This window comes from Xiphophorus couchianus, chromosome 5 (assembly GCF_001444195.1).
Source record: "Xiphophorus couchianus chromosome 5, X_couchianus-1.0, whole genome shotgun sequence".
Classification (NCBI taxonomy): Eukaryota; Metazoa; Chordata; class Actinopteri; order Cyprinodontiformes; family Poeciliidae; genus Xiphophorus; species Xiphophorus couchianus.
This window is the reverse complement of record NC_040232.1, coordinates 30,516,633-30,534,208: the sequence shown is the minus strand read 5'-3', so window position 1 is coordinate 30,534,208 and position 17,576 is coordinate 30,516,633. Positions and strand designations below refer to the sequence as shown.

The following is a 17,576-nucleotide window of genomic DNA, read 5'->3' as shown; positions in this document are numbered from 1 at the left end:
TCAGACTGAACAAAACTCGTATCTAAGCAACATTTGAATTTTAGTTTTACTTCTCAACAGTTTGCTTACTTAGAAAAATTATCTGCATTATTAGTCATTTTTGGTCCTGCAACTTGAATGTGCACATTTTACGTTACATTTCACTGTGACTTCGCCGAGCCACCCACAATTGCGCTTAAGAAATTTTCCTGTTTATGGATTCCCCCCCCCAATAATGAGGTGGGATTTATGGCCTTGACAACAGAAGAAGAAAATTGATTACCATTCCAGAGAGAATCAGATGACTCAAACACCAAATGACCACATAGTAGAGCAAATGGATGAACAACAATAATAAAAAAAAGAAGCTAAACTCACAATGAAGTTATCCAGTCTTGTGTAAAGTTTAGATAGAATATAATTTTAACTAAACTTATTCTTTTAAAAAGAATAAGCGTCCTGAATATAACGCTCTAGATTTGACTCATTGACAGATCGTTAGTGTCTGCTGCCCCCTAGTGGAGCCTTTCTATCATCACAACTGATCATAGTTCAAATTCGGAAATTGTGATCTTTTAGAGCTAACTCTGTTAACATGCTTTAATAGTAATTAAATGTATTTCACATAGATACTTAAGTCATTTTGCACATGTAAGTGGAATTATTTTGAAGCAACCGACAAGGATGTAACACAAATTATGTAAACTGCATTGTGTAAGTATTATTGGTGCATGAGACCTGTAGTACCTTACTTATGTTTTTACTTTGGGCCAGAAAATGCACAGCATTATTATTATTATATGTATTTGGTCAGTTTGAGCTAAAAGTAAAAGTGATGCTGTTCAGCTTTTGAATTACATACATGATCATGAAAAGAAGTACCAAACATTCGTGTTTGCACCTGAGATTCCAGACATTTTACTCATCATGGACATAAAGGTATTAATAATGTGAAGCTTTTAACAAAATACATGAATAATCTGCTTTCCAGCGTGCAGTTATTTCTATACCCTCTGTTGTTTTAAAATGATAAAGAAAACTATGGATTATTCTGAAAATTTACATTAAGCTGCAAACACTCAATATGTCAAATATTTTACCAAAAAAAGAGAGAAACACTTCACAATTTTAAATACATTACAGCACACTATTCCAGCACAATACAAGCACTTTGTACAACCTTGTTGCTGAAAATGTGCTACATAAAGAAAATGACCTTCCCTTCCCTTACTGTGCACTTTAAACTTACGGTACTTAAGGTATTAAGGTATTTGCTAGATGAAGCACCATGACTTATTCTGTACATCTCAAAATCAGGTAATCACTCTCCAATTTCTTAGTTATGAAATCAAGAAAAACAAAATTTATCTGGGATACTACTTACTTTAATATATGAAAGTCAAAGAATACAAAAACATTTTTTTATTTGCTTTATTGTGAGAATAAACCTGGTCAAAATAAAATAAAAAATCATCAAGAAATATTTCAGCTTAATGCTTTTCATAAACAGAGAGGAACAGTGGCCGTTGAAGAAAGAATATTGTTTATTAAGAATAAAGGCATATTACAAAGATAAGGTGACAAAGAAAAAGGTAAATACTCACACATACTTTCAGCAAAAACACCAGTGTAAACTAATGTACAATGCACACTGGCCTTTAGTACACCACCCACACACACACACATGCACACGCACACACACAGGCAGAGGCAGAGGGGAATCTGAGAAATGTGAGCCACGCGCATTAGTGACCATTAAAACATTTAAAATCCTCCCACGGTTCATTTCAACTCCTACTCCAACACAAAGCCCTTAAAGTTAGAAAACCTTCTTTATGTGCATTAATATTTCTAAAATGAAATATGCAGGCATCCCAAAACAATTTTTATACTTTATCAAAATTTAAATTTAAAATAATTTCCATTCAAGTAAGTAGTTGTTGTTGTTTTTTTTTATAGGAAATGAGGGTTCTCTGAAAATATAAAAGTACAAAAGAAATATGAATTGAAAAACAAAAGTTTTTATTTACATTTAAATAAAAAATGGTGTGTTGAAAAAATAGTGCATGTTTCCAAGTTTTTGATGTTGGAAAGCCTCATAGCCATCACCCTAATTTTTAGGATGGGACGGGTTGGGTCACAACAAAACATTAATATTACTTCAAATCCTAAATCTGCCAGGAGTATGAATACTTTTGAGCTGAATTGTAGATTACAATCTAATTAGTATACATCTTCATCCTAGGCAACAGTGTAAGTAAGACATATCTCTAAAGCTTTAGTACTGCTAAGAAGCCCCTTCTTTGGCTGCAGGTAGAACAGGACATAAAATCAGCCCCTCTTTGGAAGAAATCCAACTAATCAAATAATACTTATATAGATGTCATTTTTAAAGCATGTAATTGTAAGGTGTTTAGACGTCCAACAAAGTGATCTCATACAAATGACTTTTCCTGCTGCTTCACTTCTCCTGCTGCCCCCATGGATGGGCTGGGCTTTGCTCTGGCTCCAGATACGGGCAGCGCTCTTCCTCCAGGCGCAGAGGAGCCGACGTGAAGCAGAGCTCCCCCCAGCAGGAGGAGCACGCTGGCCCCCCAGCCCAGGTACAACGCAGGCCCCAGTTCTCTCTTTAAAGGCGCTGCAACATTTGGATCATAAAAGTCTCTAATCGTGCCATAGGCAGTCCAGCAGATGGGCGTCAAGTAGCTGAGACCAGCCATAATGAGGAGCACCCCTGCTATCCTGGCCAGCCGGGCTTTGGAGGCCTGGTTGCTGTCGCCCATGCAGTGGGTACACTTGGCCCCAGCAACACCGAGCATGACCGCCAGAACGCTGAGAAGCAGGGAAAGAACCGTCAGTGCTCGAGCTGCCTGGGCTGACGTAGGGAGGGCCAAGGTGGAGTCATAGGCCTTGCACTGGATGTGGCCGGTGGTCTGAGACAGGCAGTTCATCCACAAACCCTCCCACAACACCTGGGCAATCACTAGCTCTCCCCCCACGAAGGCCGATATGCGCCACAGCGGAGCTGCACACACCAAAGCCCCACATACCCAACCTAGTAGGGCCAGCACCAAACCCAGCACCTGGAGACCGGTTGATGCCATGGTTGATCCGGAAACCGTCTCCGTCAATAAGTGAAGAACCTCTTGACTCCAACCCTGTAGCTCTAACTAATAACTATTTACAGTTAGGAGCCTTTATCCACTTAATTCTTGGTCAATCAGTGAGATCTTCAGCACCTATCCAACTATGGAGAAGAAATAGTCTTTTAGAAAGCACACTTTATGGCAGTGTTTCTCAATTCCAGTCCTCAGCGACCACTGCATTGCATGTTTTAGAGAAATCAGGTGTCCAGAATACTCGATTCAAATGATTGCATGACCTCCTTTGCATGCCATCAAGTGCTGCAGAAGCCTGTTAGAAGGGAAACACCAAAAACATGCATGGCAGTGTTCCCTGAGGAACGGAATTGAGAAACATTGGTTTTCTGCATATATTTTCCCAGATGGGTTTCTTGAGATAAGTTAATTTCCCAACGGTTTTCTCAAGACGCGTTTTTCTTGAGATCATGAGATGATAGATGTGTGATGATTGGTGTGTGTGTGTTAAACCCGACTCCATTCTTGAAATGCATACCGTTGCATCTCGTGATTTCAAGAAAATATTTGATTTGTTAAGATTAAGATGACAAAACCATTGGGAAAAAGTACATGCTGAAAACGTCAGCTCTGGGATTCCATATAAAGTGACTTATGTTGGTCAAACTTACTTTAGTCAGAGGTCCACAGGCGTCTCGATGATCCTCTGTGCGCTTCCACATCCACAGTCCCTCCACAGAACAACAGATGTCCGAAGCAGTGCCTCTGTTTTGACAGGGCAGCTTGTCTCACTGCAGCTCACACAGGGTGGAGTGGGAGGCCAGCAGCGTAATACTGCATACTAAATATACTCACACAGAAAACAGCACACAGATAGTTAGTTAGACAAAAAAAATGAAAGCCATTCCATGACAGAAGGACACTAGGACACTTTGTTGAAGTTCCAGCTGGCAGCGGCCATGTTGTCATCACATAAACTTGGAGTGGGCCATAAAAGGGGGAAAGATCGGGGTCATTTAGAAGCTGTTGGACATCACTGGTGCAGTTAGTAGATCAAAATGTTTTTGTTGTTTAATATTTTATCATCTAAATAGTGCCTTACAAAGACGTTCGTGCCTCTGAACTTTTCTACATTTTGTCACTTGAAAATTGCAATTTTCAAATGCTATAATGGGATTTAAGTGGTAGATCAATACAAAGTAGTGCATTGTTGTAGTTAGAAAATATAAAATGTAAAAATGTAAAGAAAATGTAAAATATGAGAAAGCTCAACAGCTATGGATACTGTTGCGATGCACTGTAAATGGAAGTTTGATTTATTTTAGGTAAATACTGTACACATCATTGTTGCCACTTGGTGGCGATAGAGGCGTTGCCACCTTTTCCACATTCTTTGTTTAATTCTCTATGAAGAAGGTCTCAAATGTACGGAAGAGGATTAGGGCCACCGGAAAAAAAAAAAGAATTCTGAGATTAAAGTCAGAATTCTGAGATTAAAGTCAGAATTCTGAGATTAAAGTCAGACTTTAATTCTGACTTTAAAGTCAGAATTCCGACTTTCTGACTTTAATCTCAGAATACTGACATACTGACACCTTGGGGATTGTTTTGTACCTAATAAAGCCACACTGGCTGACTTGGTAGATAAAACAAAGATACAAACAAATCAGAGGCATATAATTTTTTTGTATTCTGTGCTCATGTCTATGCTCATGATGTGAAAATGCTGATTTGGTGCTCAGATTGCATAAGGATTAATGACCAGAAACTAATAAATGTTAAAGTTGCTGAACTCCAAAGCATAATATGAAAGCTGCATCTTTCCAAGAAGGTTTTTAAAAGGCAACTTCATTCTTAACCTCATTGGACTCTGGATTCAAAGGTAATGAAGGTCTAACAAAGTATGTATGCACTGCAGGGATGGTCAAATGTTTCTTCATCAAATGTTTTATTATATTTCCTGGATTATTAACAAACCAAAGATCATAAGATTTGTTTTGAGTTGTCACTCCAATTTTTACATTTTCAACTACTAAAATACATATTATGTATGTATGTGTAAATCGTAATTGTAAAATACAATTTTGTCTAATTTAGTCACATTCTACAACAACTGCATTTATTGTGTGTCTACCCTCTGTGAGCTGAGGTGGCATTTCAGCACTGATTAAGAGTGAAAATGACAGATTAAGGAGAGGTTTGAGCAATTGCTCTTTTTATTTGGCCTGGGAACCCTTTATTGTTTTCAGCTGTTCTGTTAGTTTCGTTTTTCATGAAACGGGTCACGTGTGGCGCACAGAACAGTTTTATTTTACCAGAAGTGCTGCAGAAAGTCAGACAGCAGGAACTGTAGGAAGTTAGAGCCACGGGTAGAGCCATTTTTGTTGTTTTAAGTCAGATTTGGTCCAGATTCGTTTTTCTTATTTTAGTTTTGCCTTCTGCAGAAGATGAATTCAACCTCAGCTAAAGGTTGGTATTTCTTCTTTTAAAGACGTGGCTTATTCATGCTCAGTAAAAATATCGTGACCTCACTCTAAGTCAGACGTTGACTTTTCATGTCTCAACACATTTTGTTTTGTCCCGTCAAAGACCTGAGAATCGTCCTCCTGGGAAAAACCGGATCTGGTAAAAGTGCAACAGGGAACACCATCCTGAAAAGGGACGCTTTCATTGCAGAGATGTCTCCTTCCTCCGTGACTAAAGTATGCCAAATAGAAACCATCCATCTGGATGAGCGAACAGTGACTATCATTGACACTCCTGGTGTGTTTGACACATCGAATACAACAGAGAAAAAACTGAAGAGTGAAATAGAGAACTGCATCATACTGTCTCTCCCTGGACCACATATATTCCTGCTAGTCATCAGTCTCTCTGCACGCTTCACAATGGAGGAGAAAAATGCCATCAACTGGATCACGGACAACTTCGGCGAGGAAGTCTCGAAGTACACAATCGTTGTTTTCACCGGGGGGGATCAGCTCAAAGACACCATTGAGAACTATTTGCACAAAAGCCCTGAGATGAGGAAGCTGACCAGTGAGTGTAAAGCTGGATATGTTGTGTTTGACAACACGTGCAAAGGAAATCGCACTCAGGTGGCTGATCTGTTCGAGAAAATAGACAGTACGGTCCAGTTGAACGGAGGTCATTACACCAGCGAGATTTACAAACAGGCCCAGAATAAACTATGGTGGCACCAGGCCAGGTGCTCTGTGGGGACTGCAGGAAGTTATTTACTGTGTGCAGCAGCAGGCGCAGGCGCAAGCGCAGCAGGCGCAGGCGCAAGCGCAGCTGCGCCTGCTATCGGTGGTGCTATAGTGGCAGAGGAAGTCGCAGCTTCATCTATACCACAAATGTTGGCTATTGGAGGTGCAGCGATCGTGAAAGGTGTTGAATGGTTAATCATATCTGGAACAGGCAATAACTAAGGTTATTCAGAAAGTGACTGGACTGTAGTCATACATGTAGTGCTTTTACACTTATGCATGCTCTTTAGTAACGAATTGGGAATATTTTAATTTCAATTTTGCTTTCAATATGTTTGTTATCTATATGATTCTAATTTTTAAATGTTGTGATTTATGCCAGATAATGAAGACATACTTCTATCTCGATAGTGATGGACAATACACCTATCTTATCACTGTAATAATGTATAAATTATGTGTGGTAAGCATTACTTTATATTTCTGTTTTATTTGAAAATAAAAAATACACAAATGGATGTTTTTATGATGATGGGTCCCCCCCCCCCTTTTTTAAATATTTTTATAGAATAATCCAATTTAACATGAAAAAGAATATGTGCATTTTGTCCTTAATGCAAAATGTTCATAAAGGAGAAAATCGACTCCTTTTCAAATTTAGTTTTTTTAAAATAAAAGGACTAAACACCTTTGACTTTCATATTTATAGAATACTACTGCATAGTCCAGATCTAATTCCAAACATTCATTAAAATCAGGCAAGTTATTTTTTTTAAGTTTCCTTCCAGGATGTCTCCAGCTGGCACTAACTGAGAGCGTCTGTAATCAGAACTGTGACTATAATAATAATAATAATAATGGAGGAAGTGGGTTGTGGTCTAAGAGAGAAATTCAAATGATTGACTTTAGGACAAAAACAAATTCTCCTCAGATAGGTGTGGTGTCTCAGGAATGTTGCAAAACTTGTCACATGACAGAATTAACACATTTTCCTGACAGAGGCAAACTTTATATTTTGTCCATGGCTAATTATCAGTAGCCAGGAAAATGTCATGTTTCCAGTCAGGCCAGGTGACAACCTTGTCTGTCCACAAATAAAGTTACAAGTAAGAAGATTTTCCCTTCATTGTTTCACGTTTCCTTTGCGCTTGTAAGTTGCTAATAATACAGCGCAGGAAACAGCAGCAGGTCATAGTTTAAATAAGGAGCAACAGATCACCTGCACAGAAAATCGGTTGGTAAAAACAAAAAGTATGCAAGTATAAAATTAAGAATCAATAATGTGATTTGTATAAATCAAATGAAAAAGAGAAAACAATTCAGACAAACAAAGAGCTTGCAGGTCATATCACTGTTTAATTGTCATATAGTTCTGCTAGTTCTGATTTAATCTAAAGTTTTGTAACTTTATAAGCCATACTGCATCAAAGGACAAAATGTATTTGATTTTCAGTTTCTTTAAAGAACAGTATTATGTATGGTCCATCAGTAACACAGATAATTTCGGTACAACTTTGCTGCCAAGACCTGCAGATAAGGTCAAATGTGATCCAGTTGTGGGTCAGTTCAGGGCTGTAAGCTGAAGAGGTTTGTTTAAAAGTGAAAAAGTGAATTTAATAGTTAAATTAAACAGCAGTTTTGCTGAAAAATACTGCCTTCCTGATCATTTAAATCACATGTCAAACTCAAGGCTGGTGGGCCACATCTGGCCCGCCGTAACTATTTATGTGGCCCTCTAGACTCTAAAGAGGGCCACATAATTAGAGCCTTCAAGATAACAGTTGTGTGCTAAAATATTACTCTATCAATCAAATCAAAACGGTTTTATCTGTATACCGCCAAATTACATCAATGTGAAAAAATTTAATTTAATTTAAAGAAGTACTCATCAAAGACAGCTATTTATTGATATTTTAACAGTTTATTAGTGGGTAGTTTTTTGTTTTATTTTTTCAATACATTCTGACACAATTTGGCCCTTTGAGAAAATTTGTGACCTTGGTATAAAAATGAGTGTGACACCTCTGACCTAAATAACATTTCTAATTTAAATTCATTTTCCAGTCAAGCTTTACTTTGTTCATTTGAGAAACATTTTCTGAAAACCAGAAAACGTTTTGACATACATACCAATATTAGCTAATCTTGTGGAAGATATTCTACATCCGAACTTTATTTGTAATATTACTACCGACGGACATGATTTTGTGTTAATTACACCGGACTGTTTTTTTTAGCTTTACATTTTATTCCTTTCCAAACCCAAATGGCAGCTAAACCACATAAAACCCCCAGGACGAGTGTCGGAGCCCCCAGAGCCAACGCCACGGTGGTGTTTGCCCCCACCGCTATGACAACGCCGGCTAACACCAACACAACCGCAGCAGCCGAGGCCACGCGGATGTTCTTCCTCCGAACCTGTTTCTTCTTCTCTCGTTCTTTTTGCTGCTTCTCCCTCTCCTCGTCCCAAACCTTCCTCTCTTCCTCCTTCTTCTCCTCCTCTTCCTGCCTCTTGCGCTCCTCCTCCTCTTTTAGCTTCCTCTGGGCTTTCTCATACATCTCGTTTGTGTAGTGCTTCCCTCCGTTGTCTTGTACCATTTCCTTGATCATGTTGATGAGCTCTGTAACCTGCACGCGGTCGTCTGCGTCGTTGTTGTTGAAGGCGTGGTACCTGCGCCCGAACGTGATCGAAAGTCTCCGGAGCTCCTTGCACTCCTTCAGGGCATTGTCTGCTTTGCCTTGATCCTTGCACGTAAACAGCATGATGGTGTACATGGAGGCGTCGTCGCCGAAGTTTTCCTGGATCCACTTCACGGCATTCCTCTCCTCCTCGGTGAACCTGACTCCAAGCCTGATCACCAGAAGGAAAGCGTGAGGTCCAGGAACCGACATCTTGACACACTCTTCTATCCTGGACTTCAGTTCCTCCTCTGTGATTCCTGTGTCAAACAGGCCCGGAGTGTCGATTACTTGGACTGTGATCCCGTCCACCTCTCCGCTCTGTGTCTCACAGTGCTTGGTCACCGACATCGGGCTCGGATCTTCTTTGAAGACAGCTCTGCCGAGGATAGTGTTTCCCGTGGCACTCTTCCCTGATCCAGTCTTTCCAACCAGGACGATCCTTAACCCTCCAGACAAATCCAAAGCTGTGGATTAAAAGCAACGTTAACACTTCACACAAAAAGCATGTTAAATGGCTGAAGTGAGGATGGTAGTTTTGTGCTATTTCAGTAGAACATCAATAGAGTAAACTCTTTTTTTGCCAATAGCAGAAGCTAAGGAGCTGAACACTGGATTTCTTACAAGGCTGCACAATTATATATTGATGCACGTTTTCACGCTGAAAGCAAATTGACACATGCCAGCCAAAGCAAGGACACAAAGTACAAGAAAGCAAACATAACACAGACCTAATGCCAGCCTGACACATAGAGCATTTGGATTTTGGTAAACTAGCCTCCAATAGAAGTAGTAAGGACAGATATTAAAATGATGCTTCTAACATTTGAAAGTTAATGGACTTGGACCAATGTATTTGTTGGAGAAGGTCACAGTTTATTGTTCTTAAAATTTTCTCTGTTTTCATAGTTTTAACGTTAATTTCTATCTTTTGAGTGTTTTTGTTTCACGTCTTCAAACGCCTTTGTTCTTGGTTGTTATTTTGTATCCTCAAAGCTCCCTGACCTTTTGACATCACCAGTTGCAGGAAACGGGAAATGACAAAGGGACACACATCAAGTAGACTTTGACTTGAGTTGCAAGTTTTACTCAATTTTTTTTTTATCTCATTAAATTATTTTTGTTTCTGTTAGTAAATTTAGGCACTAAATGTATGTGCATAGTTTCTACTACTGGATTAAGTTTTCAAAAGTGAAATCCTTCTTATATGTTTGCTTTTTAATGGCTCATCCTACTGCTTTTCAATTGCTTATTTTTTATACTGTCATAATTGAGGCTGTAGTACAAGCTTAAAACAAAGCTTAAAGCTTTGTTTGCGGTTGTTGGTAAAACTGCTGCTGCTTGTTGTCAATTGTGGAAGACAACACTGGCACAATACAAAATATATAAGACATAAACAAATAATCCATGCAGAAATATTGTTTTTAATTTTTCTGAATTGCATATTACCTACTTTAAATTATTTTTTCAACATATGTGTTTTTAACTTAAGCTTAATTTAATTTTTATTTCGTTTTAAAATATTACAATTAGAAATGTATCCAAATGACTGTTTTAGATTTATATTCCTTGACTTAAGTGTAGAAGCAAAAAGTACAAGAACATTTCTGATAAATTAAAAAAAGAGACATTCATACATTTTTGTTCATTATGTAAACTCAAAGATAAAGTCATTTCAATTTATATGGAAACACCACATCTCAGCTGCTTCATGTAAAATCTATCGAATTACAGCAGTAAACACTTATTTTTTGTGTATTACTGGAGAGCAAACATCAGAAAAAAGGAATTTCTCACAACATGTCAGTAGAAACACAACAGGTCAAAGCTGAAAAAGTACATTAGCAAGCATAAGAAACACTTAAAAATTGGACTTTAATCCATATATGTGTAATTACTAGGATTTAACAAGATTTCTCAGAAAGTAAAGTTTGAGGGAGCATACCGTCAAAGTTATAGAGACCACACCCATCAGACCGAGGCAAACTTCTCGGCTTCTTCTCTCTGAGTTGTATTTCTAGGAAAAATGGCCATAGAGATAAAAACAAATAAATCGTTAGTTAAAGCAACCTTTGTAATGAAGCAACACATTTCTTTCTGTAATCCACTTGAGCTTTCTTTCTCCCAGTGTAACACCACCCTCTGATACTGGTCAAAAGCTCCATAACGGTGACTCAAACAGAATATGAGGTTTATTCTCGTACCTTCAGCCATCGCTTTGGATCCACCTTTTCCTTGTCCCAGGTGACCAAGTTTGTTCCAGCAGATCTGAACGTTGAATTATTGCTTAAAAATTTGCTCTAAAGCTTCACATTGGCGTTCAGGGAGACTTCTGGAAGTCTTGGCTATGTGCTGGGAGCTTCCCATTTCCTTCCATTGTCCTTGGGCTGCATCTGAATATGAGAAAGCTTGCAGAAAACGTCCGTTGCTTTCTGAATGCACCGAATGTGATCATGTGAAGGTCTGACCGCAATGTTTTGCTAATGTGCAAAAGAAACACGGATTTAATCAAGTTCTTTAATAACATAAGGTTTTCACACAGTTTTTTTTTTTAAAGATCTGTTTAAGAGGTGACAGGGAGGTGAGTCCATCTCCAGGGTGCATCACATCCCTCCATTGTTGACGCCTCCACCAATCAGAATCTAGTAATGTTTACTTTAAAAATCAGGATTTTTCACAACACATAACTCGAGCTTTTCAGTTCATTCAGTCTTCAGGGGGTCTTATAAACTGGACCCGTAACGTGACAGGAAATTTTGAGGATCTCGGCAATAAACACATGACGTTTCTTACTTCCTGGTGCCTAAACGAGTGTTTGTACAATGGAGCTTACATCATCCTGAAGTGTTTCCTTTCAGCAAGTCAGAGGGACATCTCAGGGGTGTTGGATGGAAGCAAGAAGCTTTGTCAGCGATGAGTTTGAGGCAAATGTGTAGTTCTTATTTGGGTTTTCCTTTCAGAATTCTCATCTTTTGGCATTGTTGAGTTTAGGCTCCGGTTGCACTTCTTAAGTTTTTTTGTTTTTAATCATAATTTATTTCTTTATTAAAAAATATCTGGATTTCAAACCACAAATGCTATAATACATTTGTTGTGCTAGAAGTTAGTAACAATGCTTAAATTAAGTACATCAAAATTACATTACATGCTAGGTGTTCAAGGCTATTGTTACCACCAAGGTTGGAGACTCAGGTGTCAAACGACCGGAAGCCAGTCCCTCTTAGACTCTAATTGACAACCTTGGATGGACGCGGGTCAGCCAAAGTGCTGAACTCACCCCCACAGTCCGGGTAAATCTGCAGCTAAATGCAAATGTTCCTCATTGGTGTTGTAGCAAGAAGATCATTTAAATTCTGGCCTTGGGTCTTTAAGGAATTTGCATGTTGTCCCCATTCATGCGTGTGTTCTCTCTGGCTTCCTCCCACAGTTCAAAAGTATACGATAGGTTAACTAGCTGCTCTATAATTTAAATGTAGTAATAGCGTCACATTTTCTGAACCGTCAACCTCTGATCAAACTAAAACCACTCTCTGTGGCCCCCTGCTGGTACAGATTATTGAAGTAACTAAATACATTTAATGTCCAGTTGCAGATATGAAATGCTTCTCTGGCCAAGCAGAACTGATGCACGGTCAGTGCAGACCCTCTTGTGGGAGACATTTTTGATGTAAACAAAACCAAAACAAAACAAAAAGCAGCTCCACTGTTGTCGATGCTTCTTGCACAGACAGCCACAGTGCAAGAAACTGCACACAACCACCTTTGTGTGGTTGTTGCTGATAGTCGGTCTAGTTCATATGCACACATATTGTTTTTTTAATCTCCACTACATCTTGAAAACTTGGCTTTCTGAAATATCTGGATTAATAGTCATGATGGCACAAGACGTTTTACAAATCGACTTTTAAAGACAATCGTTGGACCGTGGAAAGTATCTAGAAAAGAACTGTTTTACTGAGTCTACCGCTAAGAGGAATCGAAATAAATTATTTTCTGTTGATGTCTGTTCCTTGGGTTTCGAGTTGTTTGCTCCCCCTGTGCTTAAGTCTGGACTTGGGACAATACTGATCACATTTGCTTAGAGGAAAGACAAACAGAGCTTATCGTAAATATTTATAGTTGCAAGAGGGAAGGAGGTGTTTAAATTAAAGGAACTCAATTTATCTCTCCTGTTGTTCTAATGCTGCTTTAAAGGGACAGATGACAACCTGTGTCTGTAAAACAGCTGAGAGCAGCTGGCTGTTAAACAACACAGCTGATGTCAACTGACTTTTAAAGTAAATGTGGTAAAAATATGGTATTGTTGCTTAAAATGAACTTAGTAGAAATGTTTCACACAAACTTAAAACGTGTTTCTTTAAGCGTTTATTTAAACAGAGGTTTGTATTACACCAAATCCAGCGAAATTATACAAATCATTTCAAACCTTTCAAAACAAAGCAGCCATCCCATGCAACTTTCTGATTAAACGCATACAATGTAAAAGAAACAAAGCTTTCAAACTAAACAAAGAATAAAATTGAAGTAGAACGAATTTTACAACTTTAATCTTGACACATTTTTAAGTAACATTCTGATAGCAAGCAAATTATTCTGAACAGAAAGTTAAATTAAAACCACTTGACGGCCTCATCTTTAAATGATAAAGTGAAGTAAATATGAAGAGTAGCTACACAATTTTTACTATTTGCACCTAATTACAGTCCTTAAAAGTGGCATATTTTCACTTTGTTGGTCACTTACAGTTTTAATTTTAATTTTGAGGTTTGGAAATTGTTAAACAGATGTAATTCTCAGTTTCACACATGCAATATTTTATCTTTATCTTTTGATCTGTGATTGTATCATTGTCATGTATTTTACTTATCCTTAATTGCACCTTGAGGCACCTTGTGCAGCACGAGCTGTTGGAAATGTGCTTCATAAATAAGTTTGACATTGATACTGTCTTACTCATGGAGGCAATAGCAAAAGGTTACAATTAGACTTGTCAGATGAAAAAGTGATAGATTTAAATAAAACATCAATAAATCAACACAGTTTTTATTACGTCAATCAGACATTTGTCAGGCCTGTTACTAAGCTGTTGGACACATTAAATGTAAATAAGTGTCTGCAGAAAGCATAAACTGTGCATGAGTTGCATCAGGATAAATAAGAGCAGAGCTCTGTTATGCCGATGAAGACAGTGTTCAAGTGCCAAAAAAGAACAAACAATCAAAACATGAAGAATCAGAGAACCAAAATACAAAACCTAAATTATTCAGAGATTGACAATATACATCAAGATTGGATTCCGGGTCTTTGTTTTCTATAGACGATACTTAGACATTGTCACCATTGTATTCATCCATTCATGGTTGTGATTTGTTGGTTCATTTTGTCACATTTTTCACTGATTTAAGGAAACACATGCTCAAAAAGTTCACAGTCTTCAACGACAAAACCAAGAACGTTTCCCATAGCTGTAAAGTAGTTATGCTTAGCAGACTTCATTCCTTTGGAAACCATTTTTAATGCTCTACACCATAAATGAAGTTTTTTCTTTCTCTCCTTCTGCTTTCTTGCTTCCTGTTTATCTTCTTCACACTTAGATTTACACCTTTTCCCCTCTGTCTTTTTTGTTCTTTCGTATTCCTGCCTCCCTGCTCTTACCTCTTCCTCCTCCAGTTCCCTCTGGGCCTTGTAGTACATACTGTTGGTGTAATGGTCTCCCCCATTTATTTGAACCATTTCATCTATTTTATCCAGAAGTTCTGTTACCTGTTTTCTGTCTGAACTCTGCCCATTGATTAACGAGTGGTATCTTCCTCCACATTGATGTATTAGAGTTTGTAGTTGTTTGCTTTCTGCCACATAGTCCTCAACAGATTTACCTCTCAACAAGTCGGTATGAGTGAACAGGACTATGGTGTAAGTAGCAGCAGCAGAGCCAAAGTTATCCTGGATCCACTTCACAGTGTCCTTTTCCTCTTTTGTGAATCTTGACTTTAAGTTTATAACTAACAAAAAAGCATGAGGCCCAGGAACTGACAGCTTAACACACTGCTCAATGTCTTCTTTGAGTTGTACTTGTGTTTTATCTGTGTCAAATATTCCAGGGGAGTCGATCACCACGATGTTCCTGTCTCCTTCCAGTCGCTCTCGTTTCTCACAGGTTTTTGTCACCGACTCAGCCGAGGCGTCTTCTCTAAACACAGAGTGGCCCAAGATGGTGTTTCCTGATGCACTCTTTCCAGAGCCAGTTTTTCCAACCAAAAAGAGAGTCTGCTGCTTTGAAAAGCCTGAGAAAAGATTCAGAAAATTCTCCAGTTGTTAATGTTACAAGATACTTTGTTTACCAATGAATATGAACAAAACGTCTTCATATATTTTTTGGAAGACTAGTGTACATCAATACACAAAGTGAATGCACTGTGATACTACTATGATAGTCACATAAAAGTGTTTGGTCTCAACTATCTTTGCTGTTTGTTATGTTGATGCCTTTCCTTTGAGGTATTGTAGTTTTTTCATAGTTTTTTATAGTTTTCTATGTTATAAACTTCTTCAGTTTTAACAAAATATATGAACAATAGCTGCATACATTCTTAGTAGTGCATATCAATTTACAAAGTAAATAGTATTTTTAGTCTTAACATTGAGATATTGTCATATTATAAGTAAATTTATCTGCCAATGGAACACGTACTTTTTCACCAATATTAAGGAATTATCTCCTTAAAACAAACCCATATGTCTTTCTGAAGAGATACTGGTAAGTTAGGTTTGACTTATTTCAAGTGTAATGAGATGTTTGCACTAAAAACAAGACTAAAAATACCTGGTAAGGCTTTGTGATTTTGCAATAAAGGCTGGAAATATTTCACTATGCATGTAATTAATCCATAAAATCTACAAGCTTCTCAAAAACATATTTTCACAATTGCCTTTTTTTATGTACAGTGCTTTTAGTTAGATTGCTAATTCTGCATTTGTAGATATGTCAACGTTTTTGACATCAAAATTCAAAAGAAGATCTTGATCAGGCCATATTTTTTATTTTTACCCATTTCCTTTGAGGTGTTCGCTTAATGTGTGAAGGAATGAAGTCTTGACATCACTTTAAAGGTGTAGTTCTATTGTTTGCCTCCTACCACACGTTAAAATCCTGCTCCATTTTGTACAGGTTAAATTTAGTGTGCTGGGCTGTAATCTGTGTTAGTTTCATACCTGTGCTGTGAGATTGGCAGTGAGTCATGAGTTCACACAATGCGAACACCAAAAGGTGGCGCCAAACTCGGCTCCAAGCCTTCTGGGCCAACATCATAGGATCACCAGCTTCTGTCAAACAATAAATAAATAAAACTTTACATTTTAAATACAGAGTTTAATTAGACATTTGAACCTTGTTGAAGTTTCAAAACAATTTTTATGTCTGTATTTTAAAAAAGATGTTATGTTGGGTTTTTTTTATGAAGTTGTTTGTCAATGTTGTGAGCTGTACTCTTGACTAGGAAACTGAAACCGTCTATCACTTATGTCCATCTACTTGCTCAGGTTGTATAAAAACTAAAACAATATTTCTACTGCTAGGCATACCAGTGGGACAGCAATCCAGCAGATCCACTCAGATTATGTATATCGATAATGCTATGCAATAGGAAGTTACACTTTCTGTCATGAATATTTACTAAAATGCTAAAAAAAAAATCAGTTTTCAACAAATGCACAAAAAGTTAAAACAGAATCGCAACTTGGCAAAACACGCAGGTTACCTGTCGAGATCAAGTACAGTTGCCACCACTTTTTTGCCATCCACTAAAACATATACAAAACCCCTTCGACTGAAACTTAAATTGTAAGCAGCTGCAGACAAACAGTAAAATCCCAACTTTTCTTCATTTGCTTAACCAGTTCAAGTGTCTTCCTTACTAGTTCCTTATCCATGTTCCTCCACCATGAAGTGTGTTCCCTCCTGCCATTTGATCTACTTAGCAAAACCGATTAGAAAGCTGAGAATATCATATAGCATACCACAACAGGCTTCAGTGGCTTCGGACCTCTGAAATGTCCCAAACTAAAGCAAAGAGACATGAAAATCTGTTTCACTAGACACGCAGTAACATCATGAAAGCAAAACTGAAACTTAACATTCCACGTCACTGCCGTCTCCACCACCTGGGCATATACTTTAACCGCTCACATTAAGATAAAAATAATTAACCCTTCCACCTACCATATTCTCGTCCTCTGGAAATCTCCACTATTATTTGTAGTTTGATCACCAACAGGGCCGGCCCAAGGCATAAGCAAACTTAGCAGCCGCTTAGGGCCCCAGGGCCATCAAGGGGTCCCATCAGTGGAGCTGATTTTTATTTAAATTTTTTTTAGTAACATTTTCTAAGTCATTATAAAAACAAAAACACACGATATCATCATGAATAGATTTGTTTTTATAACAATATATATTTGATAATGAATGTAAAAATCATTACTTCATGGACAAAAAGTAAAAATTGCTCTTGGGGTCCCCCTGGTGGCCGGTTATCTCTTCGCCGGTAATCTGAGCTGCATTGTGCAGAGCATCCAAACGTCCAAAGCTCCGGTCAGAAGATAAGTTAGCAAAACA

General features: G+C 38.0%; 4 protein-coding genes across 6 annotated transcripts; 1 reads left to right on the top strand and 3 right to left on the bottom strand.

Annotated features, from left to right (window-relative positions):
- Positions 1–1,505: 1,505 nt before the first annotated feature.
- Positions 1,506–4,473, bottom strand: LOC114144673 (claudin-4-like). The gene is made up of 2 exons (XM_028017749.1): positions 3,749–4,473; positions 1,506–3,226 (listed from the first exon to the last, which is right to left on the bottom strand). The coding sequence occupies exon 2, from the start codon at positions 3,081–3,083 to the stop codon at positions 2,415–2,417; it is 669 nt and encodes a 222-aa protein (XP_027873550.1). The 5' UTR covers positions 3,084–3,226; positions 3,749–4,473; the 3' UTR covers positions 1,506–2,414.
- A 762-nt stretch (positions 4,474–5,235) lies between these two features.
- On the top strand, positions 5,236–6,804 carry LOC114144664 (GTPase IMAP family member 4-like). The gene is made up of 2 exons (XM_028017739.1): positions 5,236–5,546; positions 5,667–6,804. The coding sequence occupies exons 1-2, from the start codon at positions 5,525–5,527 to the stop codon at positions 6,506–6,508; spliced, it is 864 nt and encodes a 287-aa protein (XP_027873540.1). The 5' UTR covers positions 5,236–5,524; the 3' UTR covers positions 6,509–6,804.
- An 814-nt stretch (positions 6,805–7,618) lies between these two features.
- On the bottom strand, positions 7,619–11,632 carry LOC114144652 (GTPase IMAP family member 7-like). The gene is made up of 3 exons (XM_028017714.1): positions 11,170–11,632; positions 10,911–10,982; positions 7,619–9,432 (listed from the first exon to the last, which is right to left on the bottom strand). The coding sequence occupies exons 1-3, from the start codon at positions 11,177–11,179 to the stop codon at positions 8,501–8,503; spliced, it is 1,014 nt and encodes a 337-aa protein (XP_027873515.1). The 5' UTR covers positions 11,180–11,632; the 3' UTR covers positions 7,619–8,500.
- Positions 11,633–13,313: 1,681 nt separating this feature from the next.
- On the bottom strand, positions 13,314–17,093 carry LOC114144656 (GTPase IMAP family member 4-like). Of its 3 annotated transcripts, none has more exons than XM_028017723.1 (3): positions 16,982–17,093; positions 16,178–16,285; positions 13,314–15,249 (listed from the first exon to the last, which is right to left on the bottom strand). In XM_028017723.1, the coding sequence occupies exons 2-3, from the start codon at positions 16,272–16,274 to the stop codon at positions 14,366–14,368; spliced, it is 981 nt and encodes a 326-aa protein (XP_027873524.1). In that variant the 5' UTR covers positions 16,275–16,285; positions 16,982–17,093; the 3' UTR covers positions 13,314–14,365. The 3 variants fall into 3 exon arrangements, with proteins under 3 accessions (XP_027873524.1, XP_027873522.1, XP_027873523.1); XM_028017721.1 differs by having other exon boundaries at positions 16,178–16,288; positions 16,982–17,066; XM_028017722.1 differs by having other exon boundaries at positions 16,178–16,288; positions 16,880–16,998.
- Positions 17,094–17,576: the final 483 nt, after the last annotated feature.